Source organism: Gymnoscopelus microlampas, assembly GCF_963454915.1.
Source record: "Gymnoscopelus microlampas genome assembly, chromosome: 16".
In the NCBI taxonomy this organism is placed as follows: Eukaryota; Metazoa; Chordata; class Actinopteri; order Myctophiformes; family Myctophidae; genus Gymnoscopelus; species Gymnoscopelus microlampas.
The window spans coordinates 38,072,773-38,093,224 of record NC_139953.1 but is presented as its reverse complement, the minus strand read 5'-3'; the positions used below and the strand labels follow the sequence as shown (position 1 = coordinate 38,093,224).

General features: G+C 42.1%; 1 protein-coding gene across 2 annotated transcripts in view; it reads right to left on the bottom strand.

Moving 5' to 3' along the window:
* LOC311063795 (G-protein coupled receptor family C group 6 member A-like) overlaps positions 1 to 14,514 on the bottom strand; it is a 69,722-nt gene extending 55,208 nt beyond the window's left edge. For both annotated transcript variants that reach the window (XM_084083395.1, XM_084083396.1), the window contains exons 1-2: positions 14,322 to 14,514; positions 97 to 388 (exon numbers count right to left, since the gene is read on the bottom strand). In XM_084083395.1, coding sequence (XP_083939521.1) covers positions 97 to 388; positions 14,322 to 14,473 — 444 coding nt within the window. In that variant the 5' untranslated portion in view covers positions 14,474 to 14,514. The remainder of the gene's footprint in view (positions 1 to 96; positions 389 to 14,321) is intronic.
* Between the last annotated feature and the right edge of the window lie 5,938 nt (positions 14,515 to 20,452).

Here is a 20,452-nt window from a genome sequence, read left to right as displayed (position 1 = left end):
CTATACAACTATGCAGGTGTGCAATGTACAACAGATATCATATTTTCAGTGAATTGGATTTCTTGATCACAATATGTCCATAAACGTGTAACTTACTTGAGGGATCATATAGGCTCCGAGTAGCTTAGCTACAGCAATGGACACTTCAGAGTACCGTGCTCCTATGATGACCTTCACTGGTGGCCTGAACTCAGTGTAGTCACACTGAATGCTCAGAGAGCCATTGACCGCCAGCATGCGCTCCACGTTTCTCAAGGCTTTGGTAGCATCGGAACAAGTGTCACACATCAAATATCCAAGACTCACACCCGGTAGGAAACCAGAAGCGTTGATCTCTTCAATGGTGTGAATGATAGCCAAGGAACTGACAAATGGCACCAAATCAAAACTGGGAAAAGATTAATTGAAATTAGTGAGAAAACGTGAGTTCTTCATTCTTCATTTATTATTAATGTATTGTCCAAATCCATTATAAAAAATACTCTATAGACAATTACAGTATATTATTACGGGGACAGAGCTCTGCTCTGTACACGTATTGTTATTGGCAGTATTCTGTCACTTCTTCTTCTGCCACTTTTCGCAGTTCTGGCTGAACCGCGCTGTCGCTTTTTACGAAACTCGGCCATATGGTAGATGGTCATGAAAAACGATAAAAAAATAATTCTCACAATCTTTCGTCCAAAGGTGGCGCTATAGCACTCAATTGAAAATGCCAACTTTGACCAGGTACAACTCATGCCCTGTTTGACCTACAGCCATGAAACTTGGATACACATATGCGTCTCCTCATGCTGAACAACTTTCACTCTCTGACTTTTGACCTCTGACCTTTAGATCTCCCACCATTTTGAATTATATGAAAAACAGTCATTACGGGGACAGAGCTCTGCTCTGTACACGTATTGTTATTGGCAGTATTCTGTCACTTCTTCTTCTTCTTCTTCTGCCACTTTTCGCAGTTCTGGCTGAACCGCGATGTCGCTTTTTACGAAACTCGGCCATATGGTAGATGGTCATGAAAAACGATCAAAAAATAATTCTCACAATCTTTCGTCCAAAGGTGGCGCTATAGCACTCAATTGAAAATGCCAAATTTGACCAGGTACAACTCATGCCCTGTTTGACCTACAGCCATGAAACTTGGATACACATATGCGTCTCCTCATGCTGAACAACTTTCACCCTCTGACTTTTGACCTCTGACCTTTAGATCTCCCACCATTTTGAATTATATGAAAAACAGTCATTGGCTCCTAACTTCTGCATTTTTTCACTTATGGAAAATCCGTTGGAAATTTTTGTAGGCAGTGGTCCAAGGTTCAAGTGCTAAACGTTTCGTGCAGATTGCTCAAAAATCCCAGGAGGAGATAGATTTTAACTATTACAGTTTAAAGAAAATTATTCATCTGTGCCTAAAACATACATGCAGACTCACATTTCTTTGAAACTTTGCAGAAATGTACAGGGTCATTCCAAATATCACTGAAACCAATCTTACTCCAATTGGCCAAAAGGGGGCGCTATAGCAATTTTTTGAAAATGCAGACTTTAAACAGGCATAAGTCATGCCTCGTTTGGCCGAAAGTCGTGAAACTTGCTTACACATGTGCCTTGACTCATGAGGAACACACGTATCGATTTGACCATTAAGCTCCGCCCTTAGATTTTCCGCAATTTTGAGCAGTTTGAAAAATACTTGTTTTTGCCAGTTCTGGCTTAACCGTGCATACGCTTTTTACGAAACTCGGCCATATGGTAGATGCTCATGAAAAACTACCAAGAAATAATTCTCACACTCATTCGTCAAAGGGTGGCGCTATAGCACTCAATTGAAAGTGCCAACTTTGAACAGGTACAACTCATGCCCTGTTTGACCTACAACCATGAAACTTCGATACACACATGCGTCTCTTCATGCCCGACAACTTTCGTGGTCTGACTTTTGACCTCTGACCTTTAGATCTCCCACCATTTTGAATTATATGAAAAACAGTCATTGGCTCCTAACTTCTGCATTTTTTCACTTATGGAAAATCCGTTGGAAATTTTTGTAGGCAGAGGTCCAAAGTTCAAGTGGTAAACGTTTCGTGCAGATTGCTCAAAAATCCCAGGAGGAGATAACCTGACCCTGCCAGAGGTGGCGGTATTGAGTAACCAGGTTCCTCAAGACAGCTACATCTGAGATCGCTCAAGGGGTTGAGCTAACACCGTACCGCTCCCGGTACGGACCAATCAGCGTGAGCTAAGGGCGTGATCTGGGCAAAAACGGATGTGACGCCATATAGACGCGTCTGTTGTTTTGTAGTTTCTTCACTAGTCAACATGGCCGCTACCATGAGCAACACCGATATGACGATAGATGCTGCAATAACATTAGTTATTTCTCAACTGGACAATATTTCTTCTTTGAAAGAAGAGCAAAGTTTGGCACTGAAGGCTTTTCTGCGTGGAAAAGATGTTTTTGCTCTCCTCCCGACTGGCTTCGGCAAGAGTTTAATTTACCAACTAGCTCCACTGGTAGCGAAAGAACTGGGGACGAAGCCGAAGTCTATATTGATCGTCGTATCTCCTTTGACTGCCCTCGTAGCAGATCAAATCAAAGAGGCTACGAATCTGGGACTCTATGCTGCGCAACTCGTAGATAATGCAGCACACACCGACATCCTCGACGGCCGATGTCAGCTGGTCTTTGGTAGCCCGGAGACGTGGTTACTGGAAGATAAATGGCGTGATATGCTTTCCTCACAAGTGTATCGTGAAAACCTACTGGGCATTGTCGTCGATGAAGTTCACGTCGCATACAAATGGTAAGCTAAACGCCGTTAAATGGCTGTATAGTGTAATTGTTACACTACACATACACTGTAATGTTAAACTGTAAAACAAAACAGAGCAGCGTGTTACGGTTACAGTAGTTCAAAGACGAAGTGTTTGTAACATTTATGTTTTATTTAGGTCAAACATTATATTATAAACAATAAGCTAACACACACAAACAGACCAAATGTTAAACACAGATCTTACTCTAACTGTATTGTTGTAATGCAACTATGCACGTTACTATTGCTGCTACCTAGACTCAATGTAGGATTTCTTTTTCTTTCAACCAGGGGACTGGGAGCAAACGGAAAGCCAGCCTTCAGAGAAGCCTTTTCCAGGCTGAATGAACTAAGATCCATAGTCAAAGAAGGTGAGTTTTGAAACACAGTAATGCTACATGATTAAATACATGATTAATTAATATCAATCCATAAAAGGGGGCTGCATTGTGCTGCTACCTGAGGGGGTTAATGTTGGGGGGGGGGGGTTGTGTGTGCATTGGGCTGGTTAGGTTAATCCCCCTATTTTTAATGTTAGGGGGAGGGGTGTGTTGTGCTGGCAACTTGGGCAGGCTGTTAACCCCCCTGTTTAGCCAGGTTAGGGGGAGGGGTGTTTACACTACAGGTACAGGAGCAGATCATAGAAGTTGGTGCTGTCCAAGTGTAGTTATTTGTCATGTAAAGAAAATACAGTATGATATGTGGAAATGTCAGTCTTTACCTGAAGCTACCCGATAACATAAATAACCTAATTATTTCCCCTTTATAACACTATAGAAAGTGTAGCCTACAGCAGTTCTTCATTAATGCTTCTTTGCTGATATATGTGCACTTATTGTCTTTCAGGTTTACCTGTTTTAGCGTTGACAGCATCTGCTGATAACAAGAACAGAGGCCGTGTGACCAGGATGCTGAATATGGAGGAGGCAACTCTCGTGACTGTTAGCCCAAACAGGAGAAACATCCGGCTGGGACTGAGTCGGGTTCCTGCTGATAACTTGAACTGTATGGACTGGGTAGTAAAGGAGGTCAAAGATAAGGGTCTATCAATGTCTCCCATCATAATCTATTGCAGAACACTGAAGTTAGTTGGGAGAGTGTTCATCTTAAAGCAGAATTGGGAGAAGATGCTTGGGTTAACAGAGACCAGGATCAGAAGGCTGAGAACCACCTTATAGGAATTTTCCACAGCAACACACTGTCAAAGTAGGGCCTACAGCAGATGTACTCCACCAACCGGGAGCAACTGCAGGAGATTGAGGTACACACTCAAAAATAGATCCGTTTGTCTGTCCCTCTAGCTATTATTAATCTACCTAGCTAGCACCCACCTTGATTGAGCGACGAGACACCCTGTCTAACATGACATTTTAGACAGTTTTTACCCTATTTCTACAAAATAATTTTAACTAAGCTTCTAGAGTTTTATTGTTTGATGGCCATACTCCACTCTGCTCGAAGATCATCATCACAAACCACTGTGATCGCTGGCTATCTTCAAACGCCGGGTCAACGCAGCGGGTCCCTTTTTTGGGACCCTTGTGTGTAAGTACCACTGGATCTCATCTACACGTTTGCACATCTGTAATATCTATATCGTCTGATCAACGCACTGGACTCCTCTTGGAGTCCGTGTGTGTAAGTAGCCGTTGCCTACCGCTGTCTGTTTAGCCCTGGGCTAACAACATCACCAGTATCTATCCTGTGTACTGTGTACTGGCAGTTATTTTTTATCTTCATAGATGCCTCCACTCACCAAGAATGAGTCTGAGCTGGACGAGTTGAGGTCCGAACTGCGAACCATAGAGGGGCTCCTAAGAGATGTTCTTCGGAGGAAGACTTTAGTGGAATCCAGGCTGGATCAACTAGAACCAAATGGACCCGGTTGCTCCACTCCAGACACATCCTGGTCATCCGTGGTCAAGAACGGGAAAGTTACCAAAAAAGGGAGAAAACGCCATCTCCCCTTTTTCTCCCCGGATAGTTCCATAAATATAATCCCAATGGCCAACTTCTTTTCCCCACTGGCTCGTTTGCGTGAGCTAGAAGCTACCCCGGAGCCTAGGGCTATTAGCAAGTTAGCCTTGGCTAACGGGGTGCTAACCTCACCGGCTTCACTACACAAGCCCCAAGCACTAGAGGCTAGCCCAGCGGCTAACAGCATGCTAACTGTGGCTAATGGATCGCTAGCCTCTACTGCGACGGAGTGTACAGCTGACGGGTTGCTAGGAGACCCTCGCCGACCAGCTGACCAGCACCAACAGGTCCGCCCCAATAGAAAGCGCTCCTGTCCCCCCTTGTCCCCAACAATAATAATCAATCGCAAACGCTCACGAAAGCACACCCCTTCACCTCCTACTGCCCCGCGGTCAGCCCGTGTTCCCATCATTAACCCTCTCCGCTCTCCCCCACTGGACACAGCTGCGGACAAGCATGACGTCATCAACTGCACTGACGTCAGTGAGGAAATCCCTGCTGGGGGTTCCCCCATGGACGTACTGAACCCAGCCATAGTTACCACTGCCACCACCGACACCGTACCTGACCCCACACCTCCTCCCCCACTGCAATCGATTTCGGTATCATATCAAACAAGGTCAGAAGCGTCCATCTCCCAAAACAGTAGTAAAACTTTTCGCATTCCCCCGCCTGAATATCTCCTTATAGGCGACTCCATAATCAGATTTCTTTCAATCCCAAACTGTATTACATATTCATTTTCTGGTGCAAAAATTCTGGATCTTCTGTCTCACATCCCAAACATACTACAGCAATACCCCTCTGTTCACACTGTGATCATTCACGCAGGAGTGAATGACATCAGGTGTAAACAATCAATAAAGATGAGGTCAGACTACATGGCCCTGGCTGACTCAATCGAAGAGCTTGGAAAGAATTGCATTTTCTCAGGTTTGATTCCCACCCTTTACCGTAGTTCTGAATCTTTCAGCCGCATATATAACATTGATAAGTGGCTATGTAATTTCTGTAACGCCTGTGGCTATCTAACTATATAAATGGCGAGCAACTTCCGCACCCTCGGTGGCGACACCCCACAGCTCTGTTATCGGATAAACAACGCACCGCCAGACCACATGTCGCCTACTGACTCGCCACGGCGGCCGCACTGAATTTACGCCTCGCGTAGGGGACATCTCACTGTTCACTACACCTTTTCCACCGCGCAACATAATTAATTCTACTCACCAAATGTCGGACAAAACGGAAGGGGAGGCAGCTTCGTACCGTTTACCGTGCGCACGACCTCATCACCACAACAGCAGGCAGCCGCTGCGGGGGTTTTTTCCTTTTTTTCCTACCTTTTTTTTTGGTCACCATTTTCTCCAGGCACCATTTCTGGTGTAACGTCGGGTGTTTCTTTTCACCAGCCAATCACCTTTCACGTTGCCACGTCCGTTGCCACGTCGCGCTGACGTACGGTAAACAAGCGCTGCCGTGCGCACAATGCAAACGAGCCCAAAGGCGCGCACAAATAAGCCGACCATTGCTTAGACACAAAGTCAGACCTGGCAACGCAGCCTACGCCAATCATGTGTGAGAGATCTACAAGCTATGGGGCAGAGACGCCACCGTATCTTAGCAACAACTACAGCGCTCACTCTCATTGGTCGTGTCACGCTAAGAGCAGTCTCCAGACAATGGCATCGCAGACAGCTTGCTGTTACTGCTGTAGCCATCACAGCCAGTTGCAGCACGACGGACAGGGCGCTGTGATAGCTGCCATGTCGCTAACGCTAACCTGGTTGTCATGCCTGCAGCGGCTGTGCAATCACTTTGTCAACAATGCACGTTCGTGTGGTGAATGTCTATATTGCTGCTCAGTTCGTCCATTGTAGATGGTGTATGTTTGTGTGTGTCTTCTGGAGAACTATGTAGCTCCACAGCAACTACAGTAACTAACGTAATGGCAGGACCGCCCCGTGCAACGCATGTTAGGCTGCATTATGGTCATGTAGTAACCCCCCCCCCCCAAATACACGTACTCACAACAACACCAGGCGGCCGCCATCTTGCAGAAAGGGCTGCCATTCGCCAGCTTTCAGAAAAACAAGCAACCACCTTCATTTTTTTTTTTTTTTTTTCCTTTTGGAAATTTTCATCCCACGATTTCCGCGCGGACCACCAGGGGGTCCGCGGACCCCCTGGTGGTCCGCGAAACATACAAAATATAATTTCTTCTACTTATTTTTCATCATTTTGTAACTTTTACATTACACTTTCTTACAATTTTTTTTTTTTTTTCCCTTTTTGCAAATGTTACTTAGACAATTTGTCTACCCCCATATACACACGCCCACGCGGGCCCCGTGCGCGTACATGCCTCTAACAGCCATAATCCCCATCTATACTGCCCACTCTGTGCTGCAGCTACACGGATACAGACACAGGGACACGGAGGGACCAACAAACGCAAAGCCCCGTGCGCGGCTGGGGTTGAGGGGGGCGTAGCCCCCCGAAACTCTAGTGGTTTCATAAACCACTTTGACTTGTTCTGGAAGAAACACAACCTATACCGTGACAATTTACACCCTAATAATGAGGGTTTAAAAACCCTGGCCAGTAAAATCTCCTGCCACCTCACCAACATAGACACTTGACGCCAAATAAATATTAGTCTTTCCATGCCCCCTGATCATCCATACTCACCCACACATCACCTTGCAGAGCCACTATTTCCAATTTCTACTGTTATGGGGCAGAGGTCTACTGCCCCATCTCAAACCCGGGGGGTAGTTAATGCCAACCTGCTCCAGGTTATCATTGCCCATTGTCCAAGTTGCAATGCCCACCCCCCTCCCGACCCCCCCACTAGGTTTGCTCTGGTAAATGCCAGATCTATAGCAAACAAGACCTTTATTTTAAATGACTTTTTCTGCTCAAATGAACTAGATTTTTTATTTTTGACCGAAACATGGGTCAGTGATGGCGACACCAGCGCATTCTCCGAACTTTTACCAGCAAACTGCACCTATTTTAACTCTCCAAGAACCACGGGCCAAACAGGAGGTGGAGTCGCAACAGTTTTTAAGAACAGTTTTAAGTGTAAACAAATTTCATCTATTTCTTTTAACAGCTTTGAGGCAAATATGTTTGAGCTCGGCCACTCTCACCCATTATTGTGTGTAGTCATATATCGCCCTCCTCAATACAATAAGGACTTTACAAATGAGTTTTCTGAGCTCCTGGCCGAGATTATGCCCAAATATGGCATGGTTTTAATTACAGGAGATCTGAATTTACATGTCTGTTGCCCTACAAACCCACAAGTGAAAGAATTTTTAAATGTTATTGAGGCTTTTAACTTTGTACAGTCAGTATCTGGTCCCACTCACGAACATGGGCACACACTCGACCTGGTTTTAACTTGTGGTTTACCTGTTTCCAATGTTAAGATTTATGATGCCACCTTTTCAGATCATATGCCTATTTTATTTGAGTTATCTCTCCCATGTAAAAACTTAAAACAGCGTCCTCCTGCGCGCTTGGCGCGCATGTTAAAACCGTCCACTGCAGCGCGGTTCTCTGCTGCTTTTACTAGGGCCAGGGACACTGGCCCCCCAGGGCCATTGAACTCCTCCCCTCTTGGCGCTGAGGAGCTAGCCTCCTCATTTCTGTCTACCTGTCAAACCATTCTTGACACAGTTGCCCCCTTAAAAATCATGCGTCCCAAACCCCAATCAGAACCATGGTTAAATGCCACCACTCGAGCTGCAAGGCAGGAGTGTAGGAGAGCCGAGCGTAAATGGAAAAAAGATAAACAACAAGTGTCATATACTATTTTAAAGAAAAGCTGGCGCTGTTACCAGATGATAGTTAAGGTGGAGAAAACAAAGCACTTTTCGGAAATCATTGCAAATAACAGTCATAAACCCCGTGTACTTTTTAGCACAATCAATTTATTTTTAAATCCACCCCAAGCAAACTGTACTGAGTCCTCGCCTGAGACCGCTGAAGCCTTTTTACAGTTTTTTGTTGATAAAATCACAACAATTAGAGCAAATATCACGCCATCTTCTTTTAACCCCTCCACCACTTTTACCTCTACCGCTGTTTTTAATCATTTCGAAGCTGTATCCCTTGCCTCCCTCAATACTATTGTCTCCAAGCTAAAACCGTCAACCTGTCCCACAGATATAATTCCACCACGCCTTCTTAAAGAAGTTTGGGACACTGTTGGACCCAAAATTCAGTGTATCTTAAACAGCAGTCTTGCCTCTGGTATTGTACCCACACATTTTAAACAGGCAGTAGTACAGCCCCAAATTAAAAAACCAAATCTAGACACAGCAGTCCTCTCAAATTTTAGACCCATTTCTAAACTTCCTTTTATCTCAAAGATTTTAGAGAAAGTTGTACTTTTACAATTACAGGACTTTTTAGATAATAACAGTATATTTGAGAAATTCCAATCTGGTTTTAAAGCACTCCACAGCACAGAATCAGCACTTTTAAGAGTTTTTAATGACCTTTTAACAACGACAGACACTGGCGACTTTGCCATTTTATTGCTTTTAGACCTTACAGCTGCCTTTGACACGATCGATTACTCTATCCTAATCTCACGTCTTGAGCACGGCGTAGGTATTAAGGGCACAGCACTGGAATGGTTTAGGTCCTATGTCACTGGGAGAAGCTTCACAGTAAATATTGGTGGCTCCACGTCATCCTCTGCCCCCCTCCTTTCTGGAGTCCCCCAGGGTTCAATATTGGGGCCCATACTCTTTGCACTGTATTTATTTCCCTTAGGATCAATTTTAAGACAGCATGGTATGTCCTACCATTTTTATGCGGATGACTCCCAAATATATTTTCCCATAAAACGAAACAGCACTACCCCTGTGAGTCAGTTACTAAAATGTCTTGCTGATATTAAAGCCTGGATGTCCTTAAATTTTTTAAACTTAAATGAAAACAAAACAGAAATTATTATCTTTAGACCCAGTGCTGCAACAAATCCCTCCGATTTAGACCTGGGCCCTCTAGTACCTTACCTGAAACCCACTGTAACCAACTTAGGCGTAAAAATGGACAGCGACTTTTTAATGGACAAGCAAATAAATTCGGTTTTAAAATCAGCTTTCTTCCAACTTAGGATTTTATCAAAGGTTAAGCCTTTTTTATCGTTAGTTGATTTTGAAAAAGTTATTCATGCTTTTATCACCACCCGCCTTGACTACTGCAATGCACTTTATTTGGGGGTTAGCCAGAGTGGCCTCCAAAGATTACAGCTGGTGCAAAATGCTGCTGCGCGCCTTCTGACAGGCACTAGAAGGCGTGACCACATCACCCCTGTTCTCTCCACACTCCATTGGCTCCCTGTGCGTTTTAGGATTACTTTTAAGATTTTATTGTTTGTTTTTAAATCTCGTCATGGGTTAGCTCCATCATACATCTCTGACCTTCTTAAACCTTATGTCCCCACACGATCTTTGAGATCAGCAGATCAATTACTACTTGTGGTCCCTAGATCCAAATTGGTTCATAGGGGGGATCGAGCCTTCTCCGTAGCTGCCCCGAAGCTCTGGAATCAACTTCCCCTCTACATCAAACAGGCTCCCTCTCTTTCTGTTTTTAAAACACGTCTTAAAACACTCTTTTATTCTCAAGCTTTTAATCCGGAGTGATTTTTTCCCTTTTTTTTACGTGATATTTTAACCCTTTATGCTTATTTTTTGTTTCTTAATGCTGTATTATGACTATGAGTTATTGTGATTACTGTGTTTTTATTGTTTGTTCATTTTTTGTGAAGCACTTTGGTCAACTCTGTTGTTTTAAATGTGCTCTATAAATAAATTGGATTGGATTGGATTGGAAAGTACAAAGACAGAGTTTTGGCCTCCTTTAGTGGAGAGGGAGAGGGGAGCTGCCGAGTGGTTGTTGCAACAACAGCTCTTGGGATGGGCTTGAATTTCCCTAATGTTTCTCATGTTGTAATGTATGGTTTGCCAGAGGATGTTGAAGACATTGTTCAAAAAGTTGGAAGGGCTGGCAGAAATGGGTTACAGTCACATGCAATTTTGTATGCTATAAAAAAAACTGTAAGTGCTGGTCCAGAAGTGAAAGAACTGATACACACTGGCACTAAGAGCTGCTTTAGAAAAGCACTGTACGGCCATTTTGAAAACCAGCCAACAAGTGTAGAGCCAGGGCATGTCTGCTGCAGCTATTGCCACTCAGTATGTTCATGTGCAGGTGAAGATTGTGACGAGCCTAGCCCCAAACATGAGGTAATAGAACAAGATGCTGGCATGCAAGGGAAATGTAGAGTGGTAACACAAGAGGACAAATCTCTTATCGGAGGAGTATATGAGTTGTTTAGAAAAAGACACAGCACATGTCTACACTAGCAAGTCAGCATGTACTGGTTTCAGTGCTGAGCTCATTGATGCAGTAGTAGAACGCTGCACACACATATTTGACTTGTCTTACATTCTTAGAAACCTTCCCGTATTCAGAAAAAAACATGCAAGAGAAATTCTGCTAATCATCAATGAAGTCTTTGGTGACATTGAGGATGTAGAGCCTTCTTCTCAAGAGGATAGCTTCACTGAGCCAGACATCGATTATACAGGGTATTTTGATGAAGATGATGAGTACTTTGAGATGGGAACACAGCACAGCAGCTCAGAATCGTCTGACGAATAAGCAGTTGGCCATTAAAGGCTCTTATAAGACTCACATTGGTTGTCAATTAAAGCTGTGGAATATTTAGTTGACTGAATGCTCATGATTAAAATGGTTTTGTATGTAATTTGAACATAAGCAAGTGATTAAAAGTTTGTCGCTGCAAAAAATCTGGTGTCGTTTCTTTTCCAGGTATGCAAATATATCACTTTTAGATTGATAACCTTTTATCACAAAATAAGTACATCATTGTTTTACATCTGTCCTGGTACTGTATGTCACCCTTTTCACTATGCATGATGACTCTTAATCCCTGCTTTTCTCCCCCATGTTAAAATTGATTGTTTCAAATCATTAGGCTATAGAGGCATTGATCAGTTTGCCATTTTACACATGGGATCCAACTTTGATACTGTTATGATGTTGTTTTAGAAAGTAAACATGAACAAGTGAGGCAAATTAAAATATTTATTTATAAAAAAACAACTAAATGCTATAGTTGCGCATACTCAGGTAGGGGAAAATCACAACAATATATATATATAACAGGATTATAAAAACAATACAACATGCGTAGCCTATATTCAATAGGGTCCTAACTATGTACACTCTCATATCCCTTTCAAGTACCCTTTGTTAAACAGTGCAAATTCGAGATACATATTTTCTGTGTGTGAAAGTAATGAGAAAAATAAAGATGCACTTGGTCCAGTCATTGATGAACAGCAACAGTGAATTATTGCAACATTTTTGACTACTTGGCAGGAGTTATTGCACAGACTTTTATAGCACAATGAGATTTACGTTATCTAAAGTGTATCGTGGACATGTTGAAAGACTGTAAGGCTATATTATTGACTGACTCAGACTCAAGAGTAAAACGCTTTAACGCTGAGAGGAGAGTTTGGTGACCACAGGCAGGATGCCTCAGGTGACGTCGGTGTTTCTGCTGTAGCGGTAGCCGTTTCTGGAGGTCTTCTGTCTTTGTCCACTTTTTCCCATCGCCTTAAAATGGAAAAATCGTCTTCCATTCTTTGAAGCAAGCGAAGACATGACCAAACATGCGACACGATACGGAGGGGTCTTTAAACAGTGTTAAAGCTAACGCTATCAGGCGTTCGTTAATACTTGTTTCGTTTGCAGGCTGAGGCTTATCAAATATCTTCCTTGTACCCGTTAAAATACCTTTTATGCGCAGATTCGTGTTACAAAATCGGCAAAAATCTCCGACCTCCATGATAACTTTTTTTTAGCAACTTCTTGAGAGTTCTTGTTGTTGTGGTGAAATACTGGACTACGATGGTGATTTCCTGGTGTCGCTCCTACCATACGTCACGTAGACACATCGATATGATTGGTTGTGTTTGCACGCCCACACGGTGATAGACAGACGGTCCCATCCAATCATCTACCAAGTATCTTGAAAAAAAGGAACAGCCCCGTCATCGAATTGGCTCCCGAGATCCCAGATCCAAATAAGCTGTGAAACAAATGTGTGGAGCAAGCTTCTTGGATCTGGTAGCGTCAGGTTAAGGAGGAGATAGATTTTAACTATTACAGTTTTATGAAAATTATTCATCTGTGCCTAAAACATACATGCAGACTCACATTTCTTTGAAACGTTGCAGTAATGTAGAGAGTCATTCCAAATATCACTGAAACCAATCTCACTCCAATTGGCCAAAGGGGGGCGCTATAGCAATTTTTTGAAAATGCAAACTTTAAACAGGCAAAAGTCATGCCTCGTTTGGCCGAAAGTCGTGAAACTTGCTTACACTTGTGCCTTGACTCATGAGGAACACATCTATCGCTTTGACCAGTAAACTCCGCCCTTAGATTGTCCACAATTTTGAGCAGTTTGAAAAACACTTAAACCCAGGATTTTTCAGCTATTTGCGTGAAACTGTATCATCTGTGTGATCTCCTTTTTCACAGTTACTTGTCTGTTGGGCCAATGGCGTCTCCCTTAAATGAATGCCTCACAATCTCAAGGTCGCCAGTTCCAGCCTCACTTGATGCAGACTTAATTTAAGTTGAATTGCAAACAACATGACTGTATCAATGAATACATGTGCAAATGGTAAAGATAACCTGAAATGCTTATTTGAGAGTACGTTTTTTCAACGTATGACATACTTCATTCTGAAAATAGCTGATCTACAATCTCACAACTTTTCATGGTTTGTGAGCTTGTAGATCGGCTACTTTCACTAGTTTTGGTTCTGAGGAGATGTACAATTTCTTCATTGGTAAATGGTTTGTGAACGAGTGATCTTAGTGTTAATGAAACAGGGGCTTGGTTCATGAAAGAAGGCAAGAGTTTATGATCTTCAACAGACAATATCAGCCTGGACAAAGCTATAGCACTATAGGTAGTGTTGCAGCCTATTAGTCTGAAGGTTGAGAGTTCGAATCCTGTTAATGGCAGTAGGTTGAGATGTCCAATCAAACCATTATGTTTCCATCTCTCTCTCTCATCAATCTATTGTTTCCATGTCACTCTCTCTCTTCAATCTATTCCGTTTCCATGTCTCTCTCTCTCTCTATTCACTGGCCCCGTATTATCGCTGCTTGCAGCTATATTTATAATTATAATTCACTACAACAGTGGTTCTCAATGTGGGATCTGGGCTCCCACTTTTCTCCCTTTTTTGAAAATTTTAATGTAAATGTTAAATCTTCTCTTTTGGGGGTCCCTGGCACAAAATATTTTCAGATGGGGGTCTGTTCCCCAAATAGATATGCATTTGGGGGTCCTTGACATGAAAATGTTTGAGAACTATTACTGCACTGCAGTAACAATCTGGCACAAACATTCTTTGCTATATTACTTTTACATCATCTTTCCCTTACCTTGTACAGGTGAAGCTGTCAGGCCGTGTTCGATTACTGAGAGACTCTACTTTGGCGTGGCATGGCATCAACACCCCAATAATTACGTCTCCCGGTAAATGAGCGCCACAAGTGTCCATTTCAAGATCACAGCTGCCCACGCTTCTTAGCATGCTGCTCAGCAGCAGCACGACTAGGCTGGAGAAGAGTGAGAACAGCATTTTGAGTGTCAATGAAAACGTTCCCTCGAGGCTCCTTATAAAGCCTGTTATGGTATTTGGGAGGTGGCATATTCTTCTCACGCAGAATAAACAAACACAACTTTGGAAGTTCCCCCCCATCCTTCTGTGATTTTCTAACTCAATTATTTTTGTTTTGACCATGTGCCTTATCTGACATTGTACTTTGTTTTCTGACTTATTTTGTTTCCTTTTTTCCCTTCACTATTCTTTGTTCTTATATTTTTGATTTTTTTTTAAACTGCAAAATGTTGGGGAGCTTATAGAAAAAAAAAAATTAAGATTTGTTTTTAATGATGAGCACAAGTGACTATGATATGGATGTTGAACTAGTGATTTTGAGAATATTTTGATGGAATCTGTTTGTTTTATTTATTTGTTTTAATAATATTATTTTTAATTGACCCAAACGTGTCAAGCAGACAGACGACACAAAGTGGTGTTGTTTCCTTGTGTAGCCTCTCGTCCAAGAGCTTTTCACAAATTAGCTCTGGTAATTGTCCTCTCCTCCTGCATTAATCTGGAGAGTTCTTGATTCAGTTTGTTTTCCTATTTGCTACCATGCATAAATATTTATATTTCTCAGAGAGTCCCAGAAATATGTTTATTGTTGTTATATATTTAATAAGAATAATGAAATGATGAAAAAAAAACGTACACAATTCACTGTGTCATACTGAAATAGTATGTTGGTCACTTGTCAGTAATGGGAAATTATCCACCCCACCCATGCTGATGGGTAGATTGAGGACACTCCCATGTGCTGAGTTCACCTTTGCAACCGAGGAATTGTAAGCATGTAGATCTGCAATTCTTTGCAAAATATTTCCCCAGAATACGGTGGTGGTAAAAACGCAATCACAATTTACTGTCAGGAAAATCCGTGCTAAGAAGTAATAGAATGTAAGGTATTGTAAAAATGCAAGTAGTTGTGGATTTTACTGGAAGTTAGTTTTGCTCAGATGATTAGATATCTCCGCCTTCCAATCAGATAGACAGATTTCTCGTAAAGTCTGGCTACAAGTCAGCAAACCTGCAGAGCAAGCCAGCTGTTTAATCAGATGTGATAGGGTAGCCTATTTTGTTTTCTTGTATTTGTATTTGTTTCCATTAGCATTTTATCCTTCCGTGAGAAGCATTTAACATTCTTTCTCATCAACAACAAAATACCTGATCACCTTAATGGAAACCACAACTAGCTACCATACCTTGTCAAACCAAACCAATGGTTTAGCTGGTAGAACTTGATTTTATCTCTTTCTGTATAACGCTGTCTTTTGAAAAGCCAGCAATCTCTATAAAAGCCATGATGTATAATACGATTTTGCTTTTGCTTTGGAAGCACTGTCTGTCCTGATTAGACTCAATTAATATTATCCAAAAATATTTAGATTTTTTTTGGGGTGATTAAGTGGCTCAGAAGTTAATGCAGAACTACTATTGTTTTAAAATGTACAGCACATTGGAATAGACCCTATGACACATTAGGAGTCCATTTAGTATACATTTAGGGCTAGATGATGATTTTGCATGTATGTGGCAAAAATTAAATATTAATGACAATGTCCATCACGAGCTGCCATGGTGATGACCCCTGGATTCTACTGATGAAGAAAGTACATTGTGCATACTTTGCCTCACAAAGAAATTGCGAGGCATCCTTTCTTTGTTCTTAGTATGATGTTGATTGCAGGTGCAGTGGTCTCAAAAACGAAGAGGAACTTCGTGGTGAAAGACTCGCACAACCCCAAAAGAATTTAAGGATGAGCAGTTTTTAAATGTTCAACCAAGTGCTATAGTGCATGAGTGATAGGAGGGGTCATAAGACCATCATCAGTGCCGTAATGAATCACAGACAGACATGTTTCTCTTATAGGGCTCTATAGGTCAACACTGGTGCTGAGGATCAAGGTCATCAGCTAACTAATTAAGGTCATCACCATGGCAATGGTAAACGGAGTGGGCATGACATTACAATTCAAAAGGACCAAAGTGTACAAAGCATTACACATAAACCACAGCAAATCATAATGTATTGTACACTGTACAGACCATGTCCCATGAACATGTTACTCAAGACAGAGAAAAGTCCCTCATAATTTACATGTAACATTTACCCCATAGCAGTTTAAACAGTACTTGTAGTTAAGAGAACATTACTTATTTAGAATGCTTTACAGATTAAATGTGTAATTTTAAAAACAAAATTATATATACTTAATAAAGGTTTCCTATAGGAAGCACTGGAGGGAGAGGTCTCCATTCATGTCAATAGAGCAGCCACCATCACCCTTGGTAGGCTCTAAGCTAAAATTGGCTAATATTGCCCTCTGCTGGATGATGTGAAGTTTGTTTCTTTTATGTGTAATGTAAATAAAATGTTGACGTTTGTCTGAAATCCTACCATGAATGATGAGAATATAACAGAACAGAGAAGATATAATACTTAAGGTGCACACAGATCTCCCTGGCATGTGGCCCACGTACAGTAGCTGGATGGTTAGTCATCATGGATGATGGACTTTTGCTCATGATCAAATGACCCCAGATCGTGTACCGGCTTGTGTGAGTATTGGACGAAATCTGTAGGAGTAGTAGCAAAAAGTGTTTTGAAGAACACACAAAATGGAGGAAAATCTCGTCTGGCACAAATGGCCGGGCCCAATATGCAGAGTTGTGTCATGATCTAAGGAATCCAGGGCAAAATATTTAGATTCTAGGACCTACAGTTTGGAGTTATAGGCCAAACCGTAAAGTGGGCTGTCATAGCGCCACCATGAGGCCAAATTGATTTATTTGAAATGGAGGTTCTTCCTTGGCCTACTGGGAGTGTGTGTGCAAAGCTTTTACGGCAATCGGACACAACGTTCATGATTTGAGGTATGATTGGCCCCTCCCGCAAGAGCCAATCGGAATGGAACCAGATTTATTTTTTTACAAATACTGTACTTCTTCATCACGTGACCGCAGAGATAATATGTACCGAGTTGTGTGAGTTTTAGAAAATATCTGTAGGAGTAGTGTCAAAAAGAGTGTTTTGTAGAAAACACAAAATAGCGGTAAATCATGTCAGGCATAAATGGGCGCGTGTTATGAGTTTCTTCATGATCCAAGGAATCGAGAGATTTTTTTTTTATTGTATGACCTACGATTCAAGAGTAGGCCAAAATGTAAACATTTGTGGGTGGCCTCCTGCCTGGTAGTGTGTGTGCAAATTTTCACGCTGATTGGTCCAACGGTGCCGGAGATTAACTGCTCAAAGACAAATGGACGGACGGACTGGCATGGTGAAGGCAATGAACGTGACGTTTCTGACAAACTGTAAACAAAAAGAAAAATAAATTATGATCACAAATGTTTGAGAGACAAAAAAAGAATTAAAGAGAAGATTTGATACGTTCACTTATTGTATTTCAAATGTAGTTTTCCTTTAATAAATCATTGCTGTCTCGCAGAAACCTCATATCTCCACATTTAAGCTTTTTACGTGTCTTGGTGAATTAATGCTCTACTTCATCATACAAGCCAATGGCTTTCTTGTTTTTTTTTGTTCCTATTGGCTGACCTTGTATTGAACTATATTTTCATGTGCTTTTGTCTGCAAACTTCTAATAAAGTATTCAATCAATCAATCAAAGTTGCACACAAGCAGTTTAAATACATAGCAGATCTACAAGCTCAAACCGCGCCGTGCCGCCTTGTGAGCTTGTAGATATGCTAATTTCACTATTTTAAAAAGGTTTTTATCATAATGATACAAAAGTAAAGATTTGGGAAATACAAGCTTTCCACCTGACAGCATCAATATTTAATGTAGAGTCTACATGACAGACAGTGAAGACAGAGACACATCTGTACACAAGACTATTTATTAAGGTACAAATGTTGGTCCCATAGCCGTGGGAAGTAGGGGTGCTGAGGGGGCTGCAGCACCCCCTGAAAATAATGTGTGGCAACCCAGGGGTAGTGGAGGTAAGATTCACAATAAAATAGGAACCACGGAGTCAGATGTGGTATAACTTAAATGGTCTTTATTCAAAAAGGTTCTGGGGAAAGGGGTGGTGGGTCAAAACTCAGACTTAGGAGAATTCTCGTCTTGGGGCTGTGGCTCTCAGCCTATGCTACACACAGGGGAATCTGCTGTCCTGTGGGCAGAGAGAGAACAGTCACTATGGATTCCATTGGGGGGGGGGGGGGGCCTGCTTTCCCCCTCGGTGTTGGAGCTCAGGTGGCTTGCACTGACGTCCTTCCACTCGTGACAGAAAGTGTGTTGCCTGCTTGCTGTCTGGCTCCAACTGACTAACCTGCTGCCTGGGAGCTGGTGACTTAGTACTCAGCTGGCTGATTGTCAGATGGGCTGCAGGTGTGACCACAGCCAGCTACCTACTGGCTACAGGACCTGTACAGGAAAGTATACGCCCTCTTCCTGGCCCAGCCTGGGCCTGACTGACATCTGAGGCAGAGCTTCCCCTGGTTTGCCACAAATGTATGAAAAATAAAAAAATAAAAAAATATATATTAAAACGTTTTTTTGCATAATGTGCCTGTTGTTGTTGGTTGTTGTCCTGTTCTGACAAAGTAAACCTCAGTTGTGTTTCCAGCATCACATTTCCCCCCAACTTAGGAATCATGTATTGTACATTTTTATAGCTCATAAAGTATACAATTCACACTGCATGAAAAATATAATGTGTAGTTCATATACAAATCATTATGTAAACACAAGACATTTAGATCCTATGGTCTGAAGGTCAAAGTTCACTGGCTCTATAGGCTCAGTTTAAAAATAATTTCAACGCTTAGGTAGACAAACAAACCAGGAAACATCTCCATCAGGTCAATGTCAGCAGCAGCCTCAGCAGCACTGTAAACACACAAAGCAGTGATCACTGAACACTAAATGTTATGATGAACACACTGACATCTATCTAACTGCTGCTTTATAAAGTACTGAACACACTGACATCTTCTATTTAACTGCTGCTTTATAAAGTACTGAACTGACATCTATCTAACTGCTGCTTTATAAAGTACTGAACACACTCACATCTAACTGCTGCTTGGCCCTATATCTGTCTCTTGCTCTCCCTGTCTCTCTCTGGCTATATCTGTCTCTCGCTCTCCCTGTCTCTCTTTTCCTATATCTGTCTCTTCTCTCCCTGTCTCTTTCTCTGTCTCTCTGTCTATATCTGTCTCTCGCTCTCCCTGTCTCTCTGCCTATATTTGTCTCTCGCTCTCCCTGTCTCTCTGTCTGTCTCCCTCCCTGTCTCTCTCTGTCTCTCTCTGTGTCTCTCTCTCCCTCCCTGTCTCTCTCTGTCTCTCTCTCTGTGTCTCTCATTCTTGTCAGTATGGTATACTTTTTACTTTTCTTTTAACTTTGTTTTCTTGTGTCGCTGTTTGTTTATTAAAAGCAGTTAATAATTCGGTGTACACATACTGTAGACATACGGACACAGAATTTGGAATCATGTGTAGAATGCCCAGACGAGCACATCAACAATCATTGCCCTGCTTTTAATAAAAAAAAATAAGAATCACATCTGACTTGAACATGAAACACAAAATATCTGTCTCTGTCTGTCTGTCTGTCTGTCTGTCTGTCTGTCTGTCTGTCTGTCTGTCTGTCTCTCTCTGTTTCTCTTTGTCATTGTCGTTGACTGCGTCCTCAGGCAAGCCTTAGACACCATCGCCTCCAAAGGTCTCACAATAGGCAGAAGATCTGGTCGTCAAAGTCAGAAGTGGCTGACTGACCTTGATTACGCGGATGACATCGCACTGATAGCTGAACACATATCCTCTGCTCAAGAGCTTTTAACATCACTAGAAGTATCAGCAGCCAAAGTGGGCCTTTTGCTGAACGCCAAAAAGACAGAATGCCTGTTTCTGAATGAAGACTCTGATCATCCAACCATC